Source organism: Podarcis vaucheri (genome assembly GCF_965113315.1).
Source record: "Podarcis vaucheri genome assembly, chromosome: 1".
Lineage (NCBI taxonomy): Eukaryota > Metazoa > Chordata > Lepidosauria > Squamata > Lacertidae > Podarcis > Podarcis vaucheri.
Window position 1 is genome coordinate 35,848,720 of NC_138759.1, and position 25,309 is coordinate 35,874,028.

At 42.0% G+C, this 25,309-nt stretch overlaps 1 protein-coding gene across 2 annotated transcripts in view; it reads left to right on the forward strand.

The window, feature by feature from the left end:
- Positions 1-21,939, forward strand: part of EGLN3 (egl-9 family hypoxia inducible factor 3) — a 39,942-nt gene extending 18,003 nt beyond the window's left edge. For both annotated transcript variants that reach the window (XM_082213761.1, XM_082213762.1), the window contains exons 2-5: positions 11,256-11,375; positions 14,031-14,167; positions 16,562-16,635; positions 18,196-21,939. In XM_082213761.1, the coding sequence (XP_082069887.1) occupies positions 11,256-11,375; positions 14,031-14,167; positions 16,562-16,635; positions 18,196-18,233 (369 nt within the window). In that variant the 3' untranslated portion in view covers positions 18,234-21,939. The remainder of the gene's footprint in view (positions 1-11,255; positions 11,376-14,030; positions 14,168-16,561; positions 16,636-18,195) is intronic.
- Positions 21,940-25,309: the final 3,370 nt, after the last annotated feature.

Genomic DNA, 25,309 nt, shown 5'->3' on the forward strand with positions numbered 1-25,309 from the left:
GTAGCAGTTTCCAGCATGATCGATGAACTAGGAAATAATCAGGATTCCTCCATGGTAGGTTATACATCTTAAGACATTTATTTCCCATTGATTACACAGGTAACACCAATGTGCCATTGATATAAATCTCATTGCATTAGCAACAGACTTGACCCCCTATCTAGTCTAGAGCTGGATTTTATAGCATGGCTTGAACACAATCACTTTTCAAGTGAGGTAGGAGAGGTTTATTATTAACAACAAGCAATATGCCCGTCATTATGACATGTAAAAAGGTCTTGTTTAGTTCACAGAGGTGACTTTCATCCATTTGCATTGTTTTCCCCCTTTATAGGGGAGAAAGTAAAGGGGTACCCTTGAGAATGATCCTAAGCCTGCTTCTAACTGTATAGCCACGAACATACCTTTATCCTAGGTTCTGTTTTGTAGTCACACTAGACTCTATAATAAGCTCATGATCGGAGACTAGAGACTAGACAGTAATGCTTGGACTCTTGATAGTCCTTTGTTAACCTAACCTACCTCACAGGGTTGGTGTAAGATAAAACGGATTGCGGGGAGAACCATGCATTCCTCCTTAAATTTCCTTGAAGGTGGGATATAAATGTAATTGATGATGATGATAGGTGACTTGTATATCATTCTAACATTCATGGAGCTGCAGAAATGTGCAGTGTGTGTCATACAGAGATCAGATGTTATTTGGGTCCTTCCCATGTAAAGATATAACTGGTAAAGTAAATCCCATTGAAATCAGTATGACGTATTTTCAAAAGAGGCTTATGGTTGGACCTTAAGAACATGGATGGAAAAAATGCAAATAATGATGTCGGGGATGGAATATATGAGGGCTGTGGAACCTGTGGTCTTTCAGGTTATTTTAGACCCCCCAACTGTCATCAGTTCCAGCAAGCATATCCAATGGTAAGGGATGGTGGGAGGCAGTCCAACAATGCCTGGAAGGCTGCAGGTTCCCTATTTTTGACTGGAAGACTAGCAAGAATGAGGATGCAGTGGCAAAAAGTACCAGATGGACCAATATACGACTCTCAAAAACCAGATGGGTTTTTGTGGAAGAAACTGAATTTTAAGGAAAGAAACTTTTGAGGAAAGTGAGTTAGAGTTGATTAATGCTTGTGTATGTAAACTCATGTACTTTTCGTACCTAAGCTTAGAAAGAAAGAAGCACACATCACCTCAATTGTGCCCATTGCCTGTACAATGAAACAGTCCAATTACTTCACACAGAGAAGGGAGGCCCAGTCCTTTCCCAGCAGCTTCTTCTGTAGTTAATTATGCATGTGGCCATTCTCAATTGCACAGGTACATATATTTTGCCATTTAAATCTCAGGAACTTGGATCCACCTTTAAAAATAAAATACAAATTAATTGTTAGCCATGTGCATCATGCAATTGTTGGATGGAGCATTTTCCTAGAATAATTGTGCAAATATGAACTTCTGTGGTTTCTTGTGTGCACTTTACTATGTGCAGAATTTGGTGTCGGATTTTGGTATGTTCAGTAATCTTGGCCTGTGGCTAAAGTACTGTTTCAGGCATCATCCAATCTTGATTTGCTTTTGAACTCTTGCCACTAGCTTGTTGAAAAATCACTTACTTTCCTTGGGTTTTCACCTCTGAAGTGATTAATGATAATCAATCACAAGAAGCCCTTGGGAATTACTTTGAACTTATATTGCTTCCTGAATCTGAATATTTCAAAGTCGAGCAATTGGATTGTCATTTTGTTCTTGCGGGTTTGTTTTTTTCCTTTGCATTTTTGTATTTTTTCCCTCCAAGTTTCTGCTTTGCTGAATTAAGACTCTGTGCATGTTCCATGATCCTACACATCTGGAGAGTGATTGGCATGGGGTCAACAGAGACCTCCTTTTTTCTTCTCTCTCCCTCACCTGGCTGTTAACTGTGTGCCCTGAGCCTTCTAGTGATTCACTTCCATGGCATCCACAGGTGAATCAGGCATGACTTCATTTCTTAAAACAAAACATAAGAAATCTTTGGTAATTTGTATTAACTGGGGAATATTCAGTAACAAAAAAACATTGCCATCATTTAGGCACATTGAGACCAATTGTCCCCACCCACCCCATATATTAATCTGTACTGTTACCTGCGAGCATCTGTCTCATATGGAGAACTACCTGGTGGAGTTCTCCTATGGAAAATGACCTAATAGAAGATAATCTAGTGATGTTTCAATGACATCTGGACATGGGGCCCCTTCCAGGCCTGCAGTCCTACTCAGAAGCAGATTGAAGCATGGAAATCTGCATGCAATGGCTATCCCCTTCCTCCTAAGTAGAAATGCTGCCAGGGAGTGGACCAGACATCACAAAGCATCTTCTTCCTCCTGCTCCTGGGTGCATCTGCTGGTGGGAATAGACCCAGCTTCAGTCTGCCAGTGGAGCTATACCTCTGACCTACCAGCAGATCTACTTGCAAGGGAGCACTGTTGCTATAGTATCCCCAGGTAGGGCTGGGAGACAGTCCTGTCTGGCTATAGCAGCCCCTCTCCAGGATTCCAGCGTAGGCTACACTGATGAGCTATTGATCTGACTCGGTATAAGGCAGATTCTTAGGTTCCTGTGACTGGAGCTGCAAATGAAATAATTGGCTGGGACCCTCCCCAGGGTGGCACTTAAACGCAAACAATTCCTGTGCTGGTTTTTGTTTGTTTGTTTGTTTCGCATTTGTGGATTGCATACATTCAAAGAGGTGCAGGAAAGCTTATAGGATCAAAGGAGGACGGGGCATACTTACCCTTTTTAAAACCAGACTGAAAATCTCTGATGCTTTAGTTTCAGTTTGGTGATATTGCTGATAAAACACACTTTTCCTACTTCTTACGGACATATAGCACCATCTTCTATGTGCCTTACACTTTACAAAAAACAGGGAGGACAGGTCCTTGTCAAGTGGGACTTTTATCAATTAATTACTGTATTTATGTTACTAGAACCAGATCAGGGCCAGTGGTTTTTAAACATAAAACCTCATGTTGCCATCTCTAGGTATGCATATTTACTTTAAATGGCACCCCAGAAGGCATTAATTAATTGATACATCAGCTGTGCCAGTATTCTGTTGGGTGATTAATAAAACAGAATTATAAAGTTCTAAATGCTTGCAGGGACTGCTGAAAAATTCCGCAACCACACATTTCCCTGCTGCTGTATAGATATAACTTACACATATATAGATATACTTAAAATAACCTGAAGCAGATTCCTTTTAAGGTTATGACTCTATTCCGTGTTGAAACAGGGAGAAGATCACATACCTTTAAAGCCTTCTTGTACCACCTTAACAGCCACGGCTTCCCTCAGGGAATTCTGGGCAAAATAATTTTTTTAGGGTGCTGAGAGTTGTTAAGAGATGCCCTCACAGAGCTACTGTTCCCAGCACCCTTAAACTACAGCTCGCAGGATTCTTTGAAGGAAGCCATAACGGTGGGTGATATAAGAATGCCTTTTAGATGTTTGGTGAGGATATGACTCTTGGAAGTGAGGAACTGGCAAACAGTCCTTAGAGACACACCAACCCCCACTCAAATAGACTGCTTCCTGGTACAGTGGTACCTCAGGTTACAGACACTTCAGGTTACAGACGCTTCAGGTTACAGACTCTGCTAACCCAGAAATAGTACCTTGGGTTAAGAACTTTGCTTCAGGATGAGAACAGAAATTGTGCTCCAGCGGCAGTGGGAGACCCCATTAGCTAAAGTGGTACCTCAGGTTAAGAACAGTTTCAGGTTAAGAACCGACCTCCAGAACGGATTAAGTTCTTAACCCAAGGTACCACCGTATTAGGGAAGGCCCGTCACAAGTTTTCCTTATACAGTGAATATTCTTTCCAAACCCATAAAGCACTGCAAACAAGGCATAATGCACTAAGGTGTCTTCAGAGCAGATGACTCAGGCAAGTGAATGTGCTGCAACTCAGAAGGCCATCATTCTGGGGTCGCTAGTTGATCTCGTTGGCTCAGGAGCAGGATAGAAGCACTATTCATGCAAGACACCATTCTTTCAACCTCAACCACCTACCTGTGACGTTAGGAAAACGACACTGGCCAACACCACAAGGTTGTTGTAAGCACTGCTGAGGTTAAGGGATTCCACAGAGGATGCTCTGAGGGCAGTCCAAATCCCGTTGGTGAATTTATCTTTTAAACCAGGACTGAGGAAACTGTGTCATTTCAGCTCTTACTGGACTCTCATCCACCCCAGTTAACATGGCCACTGGTCAGAATTCTGCCCACTCTCTGGGCCACCCTTCCATGTGCTGTTCATGATGCAGAATGAATGGAAAGCTTTAAACACCTCCTTGAAGACCCACCCATCTCTTTATGCAGGTGTTTTCTGGCTCATAAGATTCTTCACACTGTTCTGTTTTATTATTTATTGACATTAAACTGAATGTTTTCTTGATGGCTTTTCTGGATTCATTGATTGGTTGAATTTATATACTGCCTTATACCTGGGGGGGGGTGTCTCAGGGCTGTTCACAGAATAAAATCAAGATATAAAACCACAAAATACATAATAAAAATAACAACCCAATAGCCCCCCCTACAAAAACACATTTTAAAAAGGCATAGGATGTTTTTACCAATGCATTTCTTTGTATTTTGAGTTTTAAGTGTTGTGTATCCATTTTTCTTTTCTGTTTAATTGTCTTACTTTGTTGTATGTTAACCGCTTAGGGATTTTGCATATTAAGTGGTATATAAATTAATAATAATAATAAAAACTATATCAACTCACTGTATGTATCCCCTTGCATTCAGCTCTGGATGAATGCGAGAGGCAAGGGAATGAAAGGGTTTTTTGTGTGTACGTTCTTGTCTGGGGATAGTAGGGTGGGGAGGGGGGAGCCTTCAGCAAGAATCAGAACTGAGAAGCGCTGTATGTTTTCTATGTGCTTTCCCTTCCCTCGACCGTTTCTCTGTGAAGTGTACTCTAGAGTGAAGTTTGTGTTTGATTGCTGATAGCCTCACGCTCTGCACGTAGCACTGTCATTAAGCCATCATCTAGCTGGCAAGGAGCCAGATCACACACACAGCAGTTTGAGGAAGTCTCCCTGAACCGAAAGAGCTTCCACTGAAACATGTGTGTGTGTATAGACATACATATATATTATATATCTATATACATTGATGCACCCGGAGTGTTTGCTCTTGCTAATTGGAGGCTGGCTCCTGACTCCCCCCCCCCCCCGCGCAGGAAAATAATTAGTTTTCAACAGCCTCTTGCATTGTCGGCTTGTGATGGCATGGGCTGCTTTCTGTGTCCAGTTGATCAGTTCTTAAATTATAGGCACTTTGGGGGGGGGGGAGAAAATGGGAACATCTGCTGCATGCGATTTAAAAAGGGAAAACAAGAAGTTTAAATGTTCAGGAACCCAGGAAGGAGCCTAATGAGAGGGCAGGAGGAGTTAGGAGGCTTGCAGATAAATATCCATCACAATATAAGTTGAAGGGTGGAGGGGCAGGAAGGGGCTAAAGAGTAAGACAACACCCTTCTCACAAAAGAAAGATTAATTGTTTTGATAATTAGAGCAGACTGTGAGCAAAAATCACAATTCTGTGGCTTGAGCGTTTCTCTCAGCCTTTATCTCCCCCCCCCCAAAAAAAAGCCTTCAGACTTTTGCTCTGTGATGAAAATGCAAAGTGAGAATACACAGCCAGTTTGAGGGGGCAAACTTTTAATTTTTTTAAATCTATTTTATTCATTTCTAACCCCTGAAATTACATCCCACCCACTCCCAAGCTCGGAGCAGGATCCTGCCACCAAGATAAGAGATGGAAAAGATCTCTGCCCCCTACCCCACCCCTGCTCTTAAATTCACCTGGAAATGAACCAACTTTTCTCAAGAAAGCCAGTGAGAAAACAGGTCATTTCTCCAGTCAATCCTGGGGCCTAAAAAGGGGGGGGGGCATTCTTTAAACAAAAGCAACAGGGGAAAGTGGAGAAAGTGCTTTGGGTTGTTTTTGGGCAGGACGGGGTCTTTCTCAGACACAGGTGAGCTTACATTGTTCCAGTAACTTAGGTGGTATTCCATCAGCCTCAAAATGCGTCTTCTGAGGAACGGACGCCCTAGGAAAGTGGTGGACTCTCCTTCATTGGAGGTTTTATAACACAGGTTGGATGGCCCTTTTGTCATGGATACATGAGATTCCAGCATTGCAGGGGGTTGGACTAGATGACCCTCTGGGTTCCTTCCAACTATACAATTCTATGATTGTTTAAACCTTCATCTAGGGGTTGGTGGAAAGTATATAATGTTTCAGCCCTTCTTCTCCACTCACAGAGAGCCACTGGAGAGCCAGTGTGGTGTAGTGGTTAAGAGCGGTAGTCTTGTAATCTGGGGAACCAGGTTTGCATCTCCGCTCCTCCACATGCAGCTGCTGGGTGACCTTGGGCCAGTCACACTTCTTTGAAGTCTCTCAGCCTCACTCACCTCACAAAGTGTTTGTTGTGGGGGAGGAAGGGACAGGAGAATGTTAGCCGCTTTGAGACTCCTTAAAGGGAGTGAAAGGCGGGATATCAAATCCAAACTCCTCCTCCTCCTCCTCCTCCTCCTCCTCCTCCTCTTCTTCTTCTTCTTCTTCTTCTTCTTCTTCTTCTTCTTCTTCACATTATGCTGCCTGAGCTGTCACTTTTTAACATAAGGATTTTTGGGGTGCGTTATTCTAACCATTTATTCATATATATTTATATATTTAAACATATAACCTACCTCTTGGTTTTGGATCAGAAAATAGTTATAGTTTCCCATTAAAGTCCCATTGCAAATTCAACAGGAAGTTGTTTTTTTAAAACCCAGTGTAGTAGGTGCAAAACCCTACCCCTTAATGACATAAATCCAAAGCCATTTGGAATAGTGTCTTGCAACATTTTTCTAGCTGTGCTGATACAGTTGATTGATAACTCCTAGTAAAAACAGCAAATGTGTGCTTCCCTCTTAAAATCTCGGGTAGGATGCATGCCCCCTCCAATTTTATTCCTGCAACAACCCTGTGAGGTAAATTAAGCTGAAGAGATGGTGATTGGACCAATGTTACCCACAGAGCTTCATAAACTTCACAAATATATTTATGGCAAAGGCTTTTGAACACTAGAGTTTGTATCTGTGGCTTAGTAGGGTTTTGAACCTGTGTCTCTCAAGTTCCTAGTCTGGCACTCTAACCACTACAGCACCTTGACTCTGTGAGGTTTCCAGCTGCTCATCATTAGCTGGACTGCATTATTATTATTATTATTATTATTATTATTATTATTATTATTATTATTATAAAAAAGAACCTGATCTCTTGAGAGCAAACAACATGCAAACCATGTTCCAGTAAGGCTAATCCGTGCCTCTCAACAGACTCTCACGCATGTATTGCCTTCTTGATTGGCTCCTACACAGGGTTAAAAATGGTTCACGCACTTTACGATGATCCTTGCAGATTTGGATCTCAGTGTGCAATCGCCACACCAGCTGGTTCACTTTGAATGCACCTGTCATCTGTTCAGGGGAGCTGAACTTGAGGCCCTCCTCCAATGCATAATCAGCACAGCCAAGGTTTAGAGTGCCAAACATCTGTTCAGCTAGCAACCTATGCAGAAACATGTGAACTGGATTTATTATAAACCTATAATTGCTGGTGATTTTATCTTGCTTTTGATTAAAAGCAACATACTGTCTGTTCCATGTTGCAAAACGTCCAGTGTTTCTGTTTTTATGTATATGTGTCTAGAACAAATAAAGCAAGGCATCCGCTACCAATTAATTGCCAATATCTTTTTTATCATTAATTTGCTTTGCTCTCTGTATTGCAAGCATTCTTTGATGAATTTCAACCAGAATTGGAGAGAGAGGCTTGTGTAACTAAACCACCAATTGTGTTTTTATGTGGCGGTGGGGACGAAAGGAAGGGTGGAAGAGATGTTTTGCCTGCTGTTTCCTTTCTTGTGTTCTAAATCCGAGGGTTTAAAATATGAAACCAATAATATCTCTCTGGGCAGGACTGTATGAAGTATCGTTGAATGGACATGGCACTATGCCAAGACCGTTTCCTTTGTATAGCCGGTGAGCTGTATGCTGCCCTATATTGGCCCAAGATATCCAATGGTACATATATTAATTTATTCATATTTTCACCAATCAGTACAAGTAGATGAAAACCATGTTTGATGCACTACTGTATTTTAATATTTTGTTGGAAGCCACCCAGAGCGGCTGGAGAAACCCCGCCAGATGGGCGGGGTATAAATAATAATAATAATAATAATAATAATAATAATAATAATAATACTTTTTTAACCTGTTACCAAACTACTGGCAATCAAGTCCTCCTCTCTATAAATTATATTATCTAGTGAGAGAACATTTGTGGTAATGGAAATAGTATGTGTTTGAAGAAGATAGAGAATACATATCAAGTTGCCTTACACCAGGTCAGGTTAATTGCATACTAGCTCAGGTGGAGGTCTTTCACATCACCTGCCACCTCAGTCTTTTAACTGCAGATGCAAGGCATATCATAGAGCTGGAAGGTGTCCCAAGGGTCATTTAGCCCAACCACCTGCAATGCAGGAATCTCAACTAAAGCATCCATGACAGATGGCCATCCAACCTCTGCTTAAAAACCTCCAAGGAAGGAAAGTCCACCACCTTCAACTGTTCCTCATATGACTAGGATTCCAGACCCTTGATCATCTTGGTTGCCTTCCTCTGCACACATTCCAGCTAGGCAATATCCTTCTTAAATGGCGGCACCCTGAACTGGGCATGGTATTCCTGGTGTGGTCTGACTGAGGCAGAATAGAGCAGAACTATAGAACCTGGGAGCATCTTCATGCAGTGCATGCACTCTTCCACTGATCTATGGTTACTCCCATTGCATCTTACTTCAAAGCTTCCTCACCAGGTTGTGGCACCACCTGCCTCCGACCCAGGGGCTTCCAGGTGAGTAGCGGTGCCCATTCCCCCACAGAGAGTGAGGTGAGAATTTCCCCTTGTAACTATGGACACCTGCCTCTCCAGATTAGGAGACACTTGGCCTCCAGCAAGTGGTGGTAATTAAGATAATCAGGAATGACAGCCTCCGGCCTCCAATATTGTTCCAGTTGTAAAAGCAGACTGAATGAGTACGTGCCGTGAAGAACCTCCGTTTCCTGCCCACCTGGAATGCAACATGCATTCTCCCTTGTTGTCTTCACTTGCGCTTTATGGTGGGTGTTTCAAATTTGTTGGTGTGGTAAACTAAACAAAATGAGGACTAACGGTGTTTTGGAAATATTCAGAACAAGAAGTGTAATACAGTATGTTTTGGCCAGTTCTGTAGCTCAGCCTCAGACAGCAGACACATAGACCATGTCATCGCAGTCTGATAGGTTTGGAAAGCTCAGCAAAGGAGCCAAGCGCGACCTCAGGCTGTGGAGATTTGCTCCCCTCAAGGCGTTTAGATATAAAGCATCCTGAAAGAAGGAAACTGTATCACTTCAGCACTTTAAAAGAAAATGAGAGAGTATGAGAGAACAGTATGTGATTATGGTACCTGAAATAAGTGGCTGTGGGAAAGCATTTAGAAACGCTCCTTTGGATAAGGGACATATGGCAAACTCAGGGGCAGATAATGAAAATGGAGATAATCTTTTTAGAGCATCACCATTACAGCCTGTTTCCCCACATGAAAACATGGCCTGTTGTTATCCAGGCCTGGCCAACTCTCAGTCCTGTACTCTGAAACCACACCCTGAAAGTTCTCAACTTGAAAGTTCTCCTTGGAAAGTCCCAGTAAAATGAAAGTGATCTATGCAAGTGCTTCTGCACACCTGCCATTCATTTCAATGGGATTTGCTCAGGAGAACTTCCTAGTGGATTGTGTCGTTTGAAAATCACTTGAATAACTTAGGGCTGAGAACTAGACATTACACAGAAATATATATATACCAAAGCCTCTAGTTCCTGTTATCACCAGTAAAAGCAGCTTTGGAGTAATTTTTGGAGGATAGAGCTATTGGCAATTATTAGCCTTGAGGGTTGCATTCTGTCTCCACTGTGGAGGCAGCCTGCCTCTGAATTGCTGGGAATTTCAAGTGGGGAGAGGACTGTTGGACATGAGTCCTGCTTTTGGGCTTCCCATAGGCATCTAGTTAGCCACTGTGAGAACAGGAAGCTAGACCAGATTGGTCCTTGCCCTTGTCCAGCAGGACTCTTTATTATGTTCTAATGTGAGTAAGAAAAACTGTATGCATGATAGGTTTCTGCTTCACATTGCCCCTTCATGCCACTTCCCTCCTCTTGGTCTGCTTCAAATGCATCACGATTTTGGCAGTGATGGAAAGGTAGTTGCCACTGTCAGTACAAGCATTTTCATGGAATGTCTAGTTTGGCCCCTTGAACCCGAGCACTGTAGCACCAGAATGGACTAGAAAGTGACCATACACCAACAACCTGTGCTTACACGGTGCTTGCTTGAATTTCGGGTGGGGTGGGTGTGCATGTGCAGATGGGACAACTTCATGTATGATTGGACCAACCATTCCTTCACTAATGCTGCGGAATTTTAAAAATGTATTTTTAAGGTCTCTGCCGGCACTTGATTGACTATTCCTCAGTTTCACCTGCTTCTAATCTCCAGCTTACAATTATTAACGAAACAGTTGAAATGAGAATGAGTTTCACATTCTTCATCCAGGAGCATTGCTTCTTAAGAGCATTGATTTTACAGGAGAATGGGGGGGGGGTGAATAATCTTGTTGGCACCTACAGAAATCAGTCTGTGATCAGTGGGTGAAAAGCTTGGCATTGTTGTTTGGGTCATGGCAAAAAAGAGTAAATAGAAAGTTTAAGAAAAAAGCAGAAACATTATTTGGGGGGGTTGTTTATTCATTTTTTAATTAAAAAAATCTGCACTTAATTCTATTGGTATCTGCAAATATTTTATCCATTTCTCTTCTACCTTATCCCCTTATTGCCATTTTATCTCGTTCATATTGGTTTTCTCGTCTCAGTTTGGTATCCTCTTGATTTCAGTTTGTGTTAAGTGCTTTGCTTGCTTCTGTGTCAATTATCATTGATTCCGAGGGTGGGGTATATGTTTCTCTCAACAGTTTTATGGTGAGCATTCTATTGATGTTTGCTGTCTGTGCATTTTAAGTATTTTCTTCAAAAAAACAAACAATAAAACATCCATGAAGAAAAATCTAACCAATGTTCATTCTCTTTGCATTTCATCGCTTAGGCAATGGTAGCCTGCTACCCTGGAAATGGAACTGGCTATGTGCGTCATGTAGACAATCCCAATGGCGATGGGCGCTGTATCACCTGTATTTACTACCTGAACAAGAACTGGGATTCGAAGGTAGGACATCACTGATGCACTGCTCCACCCCACCCCAGAATGTGGCAGTGCCACCATTGCCATGATGTGTTGCCAGCTGTGACGCTTCCCCTGGCCATCCGCTCCTGGCCTAAGCCAGACTTCCCCAATCTAGCACATCCAGATGTTTCAGACGACAACTTCTCTCAGCCTCATCTGGCACACCAAATGGGAGTTGTAGTCAAAAACACCAGGAGGGCACTAGGTTTGGAAGCAACTGAACCATAACACCGTTTTGTTACTGGATACATACCCACTGTTTACAGTGAGCACAGGGAAAACCTGAAGCTAAAATTTATTTCCTTGTTGCATTCTTTTTATTTCCATTTGACACACGATTTTTGGAAGGCAAGTAGTTATTTGGAGGTTCTGGGCTGAGGGTTTAAAGAGATGAATAATGAAGGTTTTAGCCTGATGAAAACAAAACAACACCGCAAAGAAACAAATGTGCTCTTGGCAGCTGAAGTAGATTGCATAAAGAATCACAGGATAGTTTGTAGTCCTCTCATCCTTTGAACTATCCCTCCCTCCAATGAAACAACATTTAAAGAATGCTAAAGGAGCAATTGTGCTTATGAGGGATTTTTTTTGGTCTTGCGTTATGCAGAAGGAGGTTGTGCAAACTTGTATTTTTTCATTATTGGGTATGCCTCGCCCTCCATGCCTTAGTCTAAACCTCATAAATAGCAGTGTATTCGCTAACATACCTGTTCAGGGCTTGGAAGCAGTTTGCCATGATGTACCTGAAGAGAAATGCGTTGGCATTGTGCCCTTAGGATCTGTCAAAAACATCAATTTTCAAAGCCCTGAATCTGGAAAAAAAATGTCTTCTACAGTCAATAGCAGTGCCCAGCCCTCGTGACTGACAAGGCGATATTGACAGAATGGCCCAGCTTGCACATTGTGGTAAAACATTGCTCACTTCTATTCTCTTGTCCTGGGAAGAAGCAAAGCACAATCCCTGGCTTAGTTTTGCAGCTGAACTGGGGATTGTGGTTTGTTTGCTGCAAGACTCCAGCTCAGTAATCCAAGAACAAACTCAGCTACTGATTGTGGTTTCTTGGGAACAAAACAAGCCATGATCCCTGATTCGGACATAACACAAAGCCAGGCATTTGTGGCTTCAAGGAGCGAAATAGACCATAAAGGTGTGATCGTGGTAAACCATTGATGTGCAAACCAAGCCAGTAAGATCCCAAACCCTCTGAGTAGGCAATAGAAGAACCCGGACTACATTTTCTTAGAACTCTTTTCTGCTTAGAGTTTTGTTTAAATATAAGTAGTATATAAATTGCCCGAGCGAGTTAAATGAGTTGCTGCCTCCTGGGGGACTCATTATAACTTGCAAGCTGCCATATTATTAGGACCAATTCCCTAAAATGTTTTTTTTCCCCCTTAAGTATACACAAAAGTGTCTACAAGTGGCAAACACAAGTATCGTATATGTAGCTCATCAGGAGCTATAATTGGCTGCAATCCCCTATTGAAATGTGTCAACCTGGACTTATTCTGGGAGCTCAGAGGCGGCTGGAAAATGCTTCTAAACTCCACCATGTTTTTAAAAGGCCTTAAGGCAGCACAGGTTGCTGCTGCCTCTCCACTTGGTTGGCTGGCAGATTGTGGGAACATAGACGGCTTTGATGTCTGCGTAGTTAGACTCTTCATCCAAGTTTTGGCATTTCCCAGGAGGAAAATGTACCTGCCGTTTCCATTGATGCTTCCCACGCTCCTTGTGAAGTAAAACTCTCAACCAAAGTGACAGGCCTGTGGTTGTGCCCCATGGCTTACAGTTGGGCTGCTGTGTAAGTGCCAGTAACAAGCCTGAGAGCAATAAATAAACAGAGAGGAGTGGGGTAAATAAAGCCCCCTGGTTTGGCGTAGCAGAGACAAAACAGTGAGGAAACTCTTGCCCCATCTGTGCTATGCATTTAAAGCCATGTCATATCACTTCAAACAGCCATGGCTCCCCCCGGAGAAAACTGGGTACTGTACTTTGTTAAGGGTGCTGAGAGTTGTTAGGAGATGTTGCTTCCCCTCAGAGAGCTACAGTTATCAGAGTGGTTTTGCAACCAATCTCTCTTCTCCGGGAACTCTGTGAATTGTTGCTCTGTGAGGGTCATAGGAGCCTCCTTGGCACTTTTAACAAACTAGATTTTACTTTTACAACAGTGTCCCACATGGAAGCTTATGGGGAGGGGTGGGATCTGAAGAGAAACAACCGTATATGCAAGTGTACACTTTGAAATAGTCTCAAGAATCATGCCTAGCTTGCAAGTTACAACGAACCCAACAGGAGGCGGCAACCTTTTTAAAAAAAGAAAGAAAAGAAAACCAAACAACTCCACAAATGATAAGACAAGCATTCTATAAAAAGAAAGAATAAATAAAGCTGTTTCTTTTCTATCATGTGCCTAAACAGTGGTATACTTCTGTATTTATCCTGTTGAGTCAGTCAGTCATTCCTAAGCCCATTAACGGTGCTTCTCCTCCCAGTAATATTTTTCCTTTTACTTTACATTAAATCTCCCCTTCTGTTTCTCAAACACTTATGATTCACAATCATATCTTAAATTTTCTTAAGTTTAAAAATGAATCCTCTTCCTTTTTCTTTCTCTTTCTCTCTCTCTCTCTCTCAAGCTACATGGTGGAATTCTACGAATATTCCCGGAGGGCAAGTCCTACGTAGCAGACGTTGAACCTCTGTTCGACAGATTACTTTTTTTCTGGTCAGATCGAAGGAACCCACATGAAGTGCAGCCCTCCTATGCAACAAGGTAAAGAAGATGTGAGTTTTTTTTTTAAAAAAAAAACAACCATTGGATGATACCCAGTTGTGGCATCTGTGAGTGGAATGGACTTCAATTCTGGCACCCAGGCTACCCCTGCCTCTCCCCATTTCCTGTGTGCTCTCCAAATCTGCCCTGGAGGATTGGATATCCATCCATGGATATTTTGCATTTTTATGTCCTTGCTCCCAAGATAGACAGCAATTGATTGGTTTTAGTTGTTGGATGGGTGCTCTGTTGATAGTGAATTGGTTGCCCCACTCTGTTGATTTTATGACTGGATTGTGGTTCAGTGGACTTTATTGATTTTGCTTATTTCGAATATTGTTTTAATTGTGTATTCTTTTGCACGTCACCTAGAGAAACATTGTTATTCAAGTGATAAATAGTAAATGGGTTCATCTGAGTCATCAGAGGAAGCCCTGCATAAGGACTTCCTCTTGTACAACAGGGCTTCTCCCCTTCTCTCCCCCCCTCCCACCTGCAGATGGGCTCAGGCCAGGCGGAGAAGAAGAATCATTCCATCTGACAAGCCAAAATGCTTGCCCTAACACAACAGTGCCTTAGTGCAACACTGAACTCCCAATGGGTCCAGTGTGGTAGGCTGCATAATTTACATGCAGGAGACCATCTCCAGGCATCTCTAGTTAAATTATGTAAAGTAGCAGATCTCAGAAGGACCTTTCTTGCACTGCCTTAGACCTGGAGAGTTGCTTCCACTCAGGCTAGAAGAAACTGCGCTATATGGACCAATATGGCTTAGCCATTAAAGCTGAATTTTGCTGAAGAAATTAGCAGGTACAAAAACCTGTATTGTTTGCTTGCTTGTTTATTACTAAGAGCATTTGTATGTCACTTTACAATCTCAAATTCTCTGGGTGGCATACAGTAAGTAAGTGTACAAACAACTTAAATATAACATAAAACGTAAGACCGTCAAATCAAAAGCAACATAAATTAAATTTAAAAAAATCTACCAGAATCCCAAAATCAAAATAGATTTTTAAAAAAACCCTGATGGAATTATACTATGAGTTATTTAAAAACCATCAAGAAACTGCCTATGAACATCATAAACACAGTTTTGATTCATTATCACCATAGCTTCTTCTAATGCCATATTTTATATTTGTGAGGAAATGACTTAATGCTTTTTCACATTTAGAGTAAATAAAAGCCCTGAATGACGGTGATTTGCATATGCATGGTTTTGTGTAAAGCGCTATGCAAATTAATGTTGACCTCTTGGCTCAACATATGATTCCTATTGTGCTTCTGGATGCCGAACATGTTGTCCAACCCTGTTCAAAAAAGTACCTCTAGCTGGCAGATTTTTCTAACCCACCTAGGGCTGGTGCATGTAAGCAAGCACTTCTTTCAAAACAGCCCCATAAAGGTTGAGGTATATAGCAAATGCTTTGTTGACAGTGGCTTTCCATGTAAATCCTGGCTTGGAGGATTGAGACCTAAATTTAATGAGCCTAAATAAGCACAAACTTCAGGCACCTGCATACACCTGTTTTGCTCCCCACTTTGCGCAAGCAAGCAAACCAACCAACCAACCAACCAACCAACCAAGAGCCACAATTTGCTGTAGCTTCTGGTTCTGCCCAAACCAGGAAACTCTGTTTCATACAAGCCTGGATCTGGAAGCCAACTTTAGACCATATGACTTCATATTCTAGCTTGTTTGGAAGCTATCAACCATAGTTTCCTGGTTCCGACATAAAAGGAAACTATGGCTAGCTGTGGTCCCGGGCTCATTTCATCACTTATGCAAAAGGAGGGGTGAAGTGGCTGCAGGTAGTTGTCTGAAGCTCCTGTTGACTTGAACCTTTGGCTGCCACCATTATTTCCCACATCCCTTTGCCACTGTTTATGCTGCTGCTGCCATTATTGCTCTCACTGATCTGGGCATGTGTAAAATATTTTTGCTCATGTGGTTCTTTCTGATGGCATTTTTACGTTAGTGACACCTGGTGATCTTTGCTTTAGACAATGTACTAGATAGCTATAGTCAATTATTTTCATGTTTCATAATATTGCCATACAGAACTTAGAGACAACTTAGGTTACATGTTGTATGCTGTGTTACTCTCTAGATGTGTCTATAACTGGATAGAGATGAAGGCATAAAAAACAGCTGTATTTGCCTGCCTATTTATACCTGTGTGCCTTGCATGCAAATGAACAGAGTTGTGATGTGCATGCCTAGACTGTCACCTACTGACCAATTTGGCTGCTTATTAATATATTTCTAACATTGAAGTGAATCACTCTTTCTGTATTATTATTATTATTATTTATATGAGAGAAAAATGTAGTTTTCTCCTCTCTCAGGGTAGCATTTAGAGACTTAAATCAATTTCCTCTCCTTTACAGGTATGCCATGACTGTGTGGTATTTTGATGCTGAAGAAAGAGCAGAAGCCAAAAAGAAATTCAGGAATTTAGTTGGTATGTTCATTTATTTACGACATCATCAAATCTGCCACCCATTATATTGTGATGTTACAAGCTCCCTAAAATTAATTACATGGAACTCACCTTAGGCCTGATCCAGGAATTCAATTCATATGTGAAAATAGGTTTCTGCCAGAAGATGTACTGTATAGATTGCAGCAGCCTGTCTGCATTCCACAATTTGGGCAATGCAGTCAGAGTATTTATCCCCCATGCAGAAGAAGCGTCTCTGAAACTGTTGCATCTTCAGAATGAGCAGTTTGCTCACAGTCTTTGACGGTGCCTGCCTTTCCCTTGATTGGCCACTGGACTTTAAATCAGATAATATCAGTTCTTTATAAGTGAGCTCCAAAATATGTCATGGCCCAGTTCACACATCACACCCGTCCATAGTTTAGAACAAACTATGGTTTAGTGTGAGCAAGCAGCATCTGGCGCATGCCTTACTCCTGCTGCCACAGCTAGACCACACAGAGTTTGGCTTGTCATGTTCCCTGAACTGGGGGCTGCTGGTTTGTTTCCTCCAAACAAACCATGAGTGGAAAGACAAGAAACCTTGGTTACCACTTGTGGTTTGTTTGGAGAAAACAACCCAGAAGCCAAGTTCAGATGACATCAACCAAACTCTGGTTTGTTTCCTCTCTAGCAAGGCAGAAGCAGGAGTATGGGAAGGAATGACTCTGGTATGTTTGAGCAAGGTGCACCAGGATGCCACTCTTTAACTTTAAACCATGGGTGGGCAAACTAATGCCCAGGGGCCAGATCCAGCCCAATCGCCTTCTAAATCCGGCCCGTGGATAGTCCAGGAATCGGCTTGTTTTTACATGAGTAGAATGTGCCCTTTTATTTAAAATGCACCTCTGAGTTATTTGTGGGGCATAGGAATTCGTTCATTTCCCCCCCCCAAGAAATATAGTCCAGCCCCCCACAAGATCTGAGGGACAGTGGACCGGCCCCCTGCTGAAAAAGTTTGCTGACCCCTGCTTTAAATCATAGTTTGTTTTAAAATATAGCTTGATATGATGCGGGAACCCAGACCAAGACAAGGAAAGTGTAGCTGCTGCTGCTGTTCTGGATGATGTGATCTCATTGTGCCAATGACATGGAGGGTGGGTGGGAAAATTCGAACCACAATGACATCATATCACAAATCATCTTAGAATGAAACATTTGCTGTGAAGGTAGGAAAGAGATGCAGAGAGGTGGCAACCATATGTTCCCCAAAACATTTAGTTTCAGCCTACTCGGATTTCTTGAGTTCTCATTGCTGATTTAGCATTTGAGAGATCTTTTAAAAAAAATAAAATGAAAAATAGTACAGTTGTGATAAGCAGCAAGACCAGGTTTGGTTTTCAAGCATGTGGTGGTGTAGTTAAGACCTCAAAAATCTGGGTTCAGATTCCTGCTACTAAAAAACCCGAACAGTAAGAATGTTGCCATTTTCTCTCTCTATATAAAATATATATAAACTCAGATATTCAGTATAAGTACTGTGTTGGCCTGCCTGCAACATGTATTCTGGCATTTAATCATATATTTGATGTTTCATTGTAGATGCAGGGAAGACAGAAGCAGTTCTCAACGAAGACTGAACAGAGGGATACCCAACGTAATTCCTTTTAATGATGATTACGGGACTGTTTCGCAAGCAATAAGATCCAAAGATGTGGTCTGTTTCCGGTGATTACTGGACTCTCTTCTTGCAGAAATGCACTAATTTTTTGGGCACTGTCTGGCATTTGCATATTACAGTGATGGTACTCCTGGCAGCTTCCTACCACATCCATTTGGCATAAAGCACCCCTCTTTTCTACCTGCCTTTTATGTGAAGAATGCCACCAGGTGTTGTTTTTTAGAAAGTGAAGAATATCACCAAGCCTGGTGCTAATGACAAGACCAAGTTGGCAATACTGGTAATAAAGATCCTAAGCATTCGAAACTGTTGGGGAAACCTGAGTCTTGATTTGCACTTTATGTACGTTTTTCTAGTTCAATGGGAAGGATCCCTCTCTGGCAGACTGCAGATGGGCAACAACAGAAGCAATCAGGGATGCAAAACGGAACTACAGTACACGTCTGTCAGGAGCCAACTTCATTATGTTCAACGTGGGGCCTTTGATGGGCCGCCTTGTCACTTTGCTGCACAGGCTATTGGCTTCACCAGCCTATATTGTTAATCCCTCCCTAAAAGGATAAGCCTCCCACTTCCCATAAAATTGCCTGGATTTTATTCATGTTGCTAAAGCCAAGCAGCAGCAGCAGCAGCGTTCCATTGCTCTGCCTTTTAGAGCCCCAGGACAGAGGTGGAAGCAGTTGAGCAGCTGTCCACTGTATCCCTTTTTTCCTCTTCTTTTTCTGAAGTATGAATGATCTGTCTATACACATTTTACGAAGCATCCACCTCCTACCCAAATTTGTAAACCTTTTTTAAATAAAAAAAAAAGTTGATGATAAACTGAATGCATATATATGCCAAGAATTCACCTAGTCAAGCTTTATTTTTATTCTTTTAAAACTGATCTTCCAACTGCCACAATTTGAATGATAGAAATGTAACTCTGTCTGTTTCTTTTGACCTGGCAATTGCATGGCAGGATAGCTGTGGTCAGATACAGAATGCCATCCTGAGTCACTTTACATCTCTGATTTAATTTCTCCTCTGACATTAATGGAGCTCGGATTGTACAATTGAATCTCAAACCTAATCTCTGTTGTTTGTGAGTCTATGAGGAAGTGTGTTCAATACTTCAACCTTTACAGCTCAATCCTAAAATTTGTTGTGCCAGCAAAAAGTGTTAGATGGGACGTACGATACTGTCTGTACCTACGCAATATCATAGTACGTTACCTTGCAGGCAGACATGCTGTAAAAACGTTTTGGACTAAGGTTCATAGTCTCTGTGGTGCCAAGTCATATCCCCACTGCAGGTCAGATGTTTGTGTATTTTTATTTCAGGGTATGTTGTGATTTGTGTGGGGAGAAATTACTTGGTCCCAGGTTTTACATTACTGCAGGACAATATTTCCTTCCTGCATTTGAGCCATGAATTGTGCTGAGACAGGATTAGTAATTACCAAGCACAAATTTTCTTACCCTAGTTTCACTTTTTTAAAGGAGAGAGAAAAGAAAACTTTTTTTACTCTCTGTAGCAGAAACCTAGACATTCAGCACTTACCATAGATCATGCGTAGAATGGGAGCAATACAATGGTTATTTCCCTCAAAATCGTATTGTTTTCACCAAAGTATGTAACACAAGCAACACATGAGTATAAATTCACTCATTTCATTGATACCTATAGCAATGATGTGAACCTTGCTTTGTTCTTCCATATGTATATATTTTCTTCCATGTTCCATATATTTCCACAAACTTAATTGACACAGGCAGTTTGCTTTTTACTTGTTCATACAGACCAACATTTTCTTCAGTGGTTTCATTTTGTGCTATTACTCTTTATACATTTAAATAAGGAATGGCCATTATCATATTCCCAGACAAGCACAATGCTCTCCCAGAACTAAAGCCCATGAACAAGACTAATATTTAAGCATTGCTTAGTCTTAGCACATACCTGTGTGTGTGTGATAAATATTAAGCCACTTAACAACACAGCATGTAAAGGCAATATGTTTTGTAGTAAATTAACAGTTGTTTCTTTAAGGGAAAAAAGGACTCTCTTGCTGCCATATTTGAAGTCTGAATTTTAAGATGCTTCTGAACGATTCCATGTCCTCAGGTTCCTGTGTTTTACGCATTTTGGTGGGATTGCTGTGTGACTTCAACACAAAGAGCCTGCTTAATTTAAGAAAGAATTGATCAGCTCAAATTAGACTTCAATAGATAAAGTATAGAAGCTGATTCATCCCATCTGTGCTAGTGAGTGATAAAACCTCCCCCCTCACAGATAACATAAATAGCTCACATCAGTTGAAAAAGAACTATGTTACCACACACTTTTATAAAGCTACTGTCAGTTTCGTTGTTCTGTATGGGACAATGACAATAAAGATTATCGTATTGTCCTCACCACTCATAGATAAGTAACAGCCTGCGTGCTCATCTTTCTTAACTCCTAAGCATCTAAAAACTTGAAAATGCAGGAATATTCAGAACTATGGTTGTAAGTGTGGTAAAGTATTTGAATGTTTTACTGATGTTATATTTATGCAAAATTTTGGATACTGTTCAGATTATTACAAAAATGGGTGAACTGTTTTGAATGGTTCTGAATTCTGTTTCAGCAAACAGTCTAAGTGGTCAATTAAGAAATGGTGGCAGCAGATCAATGAAATAATTGGATCAGGCTAAAAAGTATTGATGGTTGAGTTTTATATGAGTGAAATATTCACTGCTGGTATCTCAACCAAACGGCGCCAATTGGACATGGGAACTGGAAGGGGTGTGAAATAATACCAGTGCCTTTAGTAATAATGAAGTATGATTACTAGACATTTGAGTTTCACCTCAGATGCTCTTACCTGAGGTCAAATACTGCAATTCAGCATTGCGTGGAGTTACAGCATAATACTCCCTATATGAATACATGGTGTGTGCACCATTAAGAGCACAGGATTACAGCCTTCATTGATTAGTCTAATGGTTGACTCAATTAAAAGCATGCAGCCCAATAATTACCTTTCCAAATCTGTTTCCTTTGCACATCAAACACACCAGGCAATGTTGCTGTTCAAAGCAATTGTGTTTGCTGTGGAAAAAACATTGGGCAAAAATGCCAACTTTCTTAAAAAACAAAAGAACTATTCCTATGAGTAGGCTATTTGTATTTTAAACCTAGATGCCCATTTGTAGACTTCCTGTGCCGAAAGACTTGTGGTAATCTCATATTCCTCCAGTGTTTCCTTTGCTCCTACGAGGTAGCAACTTCAGGGGAGTGGGGTGGAGAGTCCAGAAATTGTAGTCTTTAATTTGCATCTCATACGAATGTTTTGTTCCATACCCACTGATTAGGTAATTTTTGGTATTTTCATAATAACTGATTTCTAATTTTGCTTGCATGAAAATTGTATCCATTTGCTGGCAAATCTCTCTCTCTCTCTCTCTGGTTTTCGCTTTTTACACCTGTGACTCACTCCCCAACAATCTCTGGGAGTGCATTTTGGACATACCTTTTGCCAGGCTACATGCTGGTCATCGTTGCTGGCAGGTGGGCCGATTACTGAAACATTCTGTGGTATTTTGCTGTTCTCCCCACATTTTGTGTTCATGTTAATTTAAAAAAGAAAAATGTGGAAAAAAGTGTTTCAGGAGTCAATAAACACTGGGTCATACCATCATACTCTGTGCTGACTCAATAATTCATTTCCATATATTCCTATTTTCTACCGAAAAGCCGGGAGCATACCTTGGTTTATAATGCTGCAGATTTTATAAGCGTGTGAAGTCTATCATGAATCGTTGTGGCTGGACTTGGGCGCTGAGTCAATAGGGGGCTGCAACAATGATGTAGAATGGAAGGCAAGAGGCTGGAGTGTGTGTGTGTGTGTGCCAGTTTTTAATGTTGCACAGGGTGCCGCTGGAATTTGAGACCCCAAGGTCTGCCGCTGGTCCCATCTTGCCATTATTCTTTCCAACACATTATCAGGCTCTGGCTCCTTCCATTCTGCAATTCAACTACACGTCTCCTCTGTTCAAAAATAAAAATACAAACTCCACTTCACAGAATCACAGACTTATAGCATTGGAGGGAACTATGAGGATCATTCTAGTCCAGGCTTCTTCGACCTCGGCCCTCTAGATACTTTTTGGCCTACAACTCCCATGATCCCTAGCTAGCAGGACCAGTAATCAGGGATGATGGGAATTGTAGTCTCAAAACATCTGGAGGGCCAAGGTTGAGGAAGCCTGTTCTAGTCCAACCACCCGCAATGCAGGAATCTGTCACCCAACATGAGGCTCAAACCCATGACCCTTGGATTAAGAGTCTCGTGCTCCACTGACTGAGCTATCCCTTGAACCATTGATTTATGGGCAGTACAATCCAAAAGGGTAGATGAGGCAGTGGAACTACTGAATCCAAGGCCTTGCCTCACTCACCCCAGTAGAGAAGAAGTTGGGGAAAAGGTTTTCCTTCCAAATGGTCTGTTGGAAAAGTAAATATGCATGTCATCAATAAGGCCAGCAAATTCCTCCCAGCCTTCTGGTTTCATTTTGGAGGCATAGCAGGGCTTTGGAGCTAGCAGATTCAAAGCCTTTTGCAATTTGCCCACAGAATGCCACCTTCTTGCCATTCACTGTCAAAGCACTGAGGGTGGAGGCACAGCGCAATAAGGAAATCTCCACAGACGGATCTGCTCTGCCCACAAAGAGGGAGATCTACAAAAATCCAGGGGCCCCAGGATCTCCTCCCTGGGACAATGCGCTTGCACCCTCACAACAACAAATTTCCTTGGATGCACTCCTGCTGTTGATGCAATTTCTGTAATCACTGTGTGCAAATCGGGGGTGTGCCTACACTTTTCTGTGCATCTCTTGTATTTAGCAATGATTGCAAGAGATCGACTGGAGACTGTTCTGAAGCAAAACACTCCCCACTGTAAATATTTGCACTTCCTCAGTATTAAGTGTCAGATTAAGAAGTTCTTAATATGCTCAGGGAAGTCCTCTGTGCTTTTCAATATTGATTACCATTTCCCATCCACACAAGTTTTAAACCAGGTTGGGCATTTTCCATGTAAGCATCTAAGCTTTGGGGCAGCTCCACACCTTAAATTGCTTTTAGGTTGTCTTGTCTTGCCTGTTTGTATGACAAACATCACAGTAGTAAACTGTGGCTTCATACCTCTTTTCTGGTGCTTCCCCCTAAAGGCTGCAGAGAAGACAACAGAACTGGCCTCCAATGAGTTGGTGGCAGCAGTAGGCAATGTATTTCTTGGAGGCCAGATCTGCTGCCCCTGCGGATCCTGATGCCCAAGGTGGTCACCTCACATTGCCTCATGGGCTGGCCAGCCCTGTGTATACAGGAACATAGTACTCGCCTTATACAGTACTGCTTCAGCTGATTGGCCCATCTAGTTCAGTTTTTATATGGCCCATTTCCAGTTTTTATATGGAACACTTTGGATAGCTAAAAAAAAGAGGTTACATTCATGCCATACATTTAAAGCACTATGATACTACTTAAAATAGCCACACCTTCTCCCAAGGAATCCTGGGAGTCATAGTTTGTTAAGGATACACTGAACCTTGTTGGGAGACCCCCTATTCCCCTCACAGAGCTATGCTTTCCAGATTGGTTTAACAGGGAGCTCTGGAAATTGACGATTTAAAGCTGTATCATAGCGCAGTGAAAGAGAGGCTACTCCCTGGTGCAGGGAAAGAAAGAGAAGTTGGAACTGGATAGAAAGAACAGAGTCTGTGCTGTGGGGTTCAGAGAGGAGACAGTGTAATGGAGTGCAGATGGAAAATGAGAAGGATTGGGGGGGGGGAGGGTCAGATGGCAGCCTGTGGTGCTACATTGTGAAGGAAGGGTATGTTCTGCCCCTGGATCACAAAGAGGGGAAAGGGTCAACAAAGAACAGACTGAAAAGAGCACACAGAGTGACAGAAAAGCTCTTCTGTGCTTGATCTAGAATTATGGTCCTGCTGAGTTAGTTTAAAATATATATAAAAGTGGTCATCTGGCGGACTTGAGTTGCACACTGCTGTAGGAAAGAATGCCATTCACTGCTCTCTTGTAGAAACACTCTGTGAAAAGACCGAACATGACTTCTTTTAAAAGGTAGGCACTATATAAAAAAAATACTATAGGAGCCGAACTAAGGATCTCAGTGCAGCAATTCTCTCATGCTGACAACCCTGGTTAATGCCAACATCTTATTCAATTCCTCTGCTGGACTCCCACAGCGGTAAATCCTCCCACTACAGCTAAAAGATAAGAGAGTTTGGTCCTTGATCTCAGCCAAGGGGCCTTTACACAGTGGAATCTGATTTCTCTGGAGGGGAATGAGAAACGAGAGAGCGAATGGTTTGTCTCAGAGCTGCTGTGGTGGCAAGAAGTTGCATCTGGAACGATCGATGTGCGGCTCACGATTAAGGATGGAGATCCTCAGCCTGTGGAGAGGATTAGCCCAGGCTGAAGCAGCATTTCAACAACCACTGAAATATTGCTCTTGTGGTCTGGTGCTAGGCCACAGACACACCACCCACTGTTATACCACTTTAGCAGTCATGGCTTCCCCCGAATAATTATGGGAACTATTCTTTGTTAAGGGTGCTGAGACCTCTATTCCCCTTGCAGAGATACAGTTCCCAGAGTTCCCTCAGAAAAGGGATTTATCAGCAAACCACTCTATTCTTGAGATCTTTGGCTCTGAAAATTCCTAGGGGGTGTGGGGCTAGCCCTCCAGCTACAACACCACACCCACATGAAATGGGACCCTGCACATATACTGATTCAAGGGGGGGTCTCGATAAGACCAGGAATTCCCCTCAAATGAAGGAGACCTACATTGGTAGGCCCATGGAGCCCCTTGTGATGCATGTTAAACGCAGGAGAGCTAGCCTGTGCAATCTCAGGAGTGAGTGAGCTGTCTTTTTGTTCTCTTCCCAATGCACCCAATGTAGCAATTGCCAAATTTGGGGCATGGTGAGGGGAAGGGGGATTAAAAAAGCTACCCGCTAGCTTAGGATAGCCACATGGCTGAG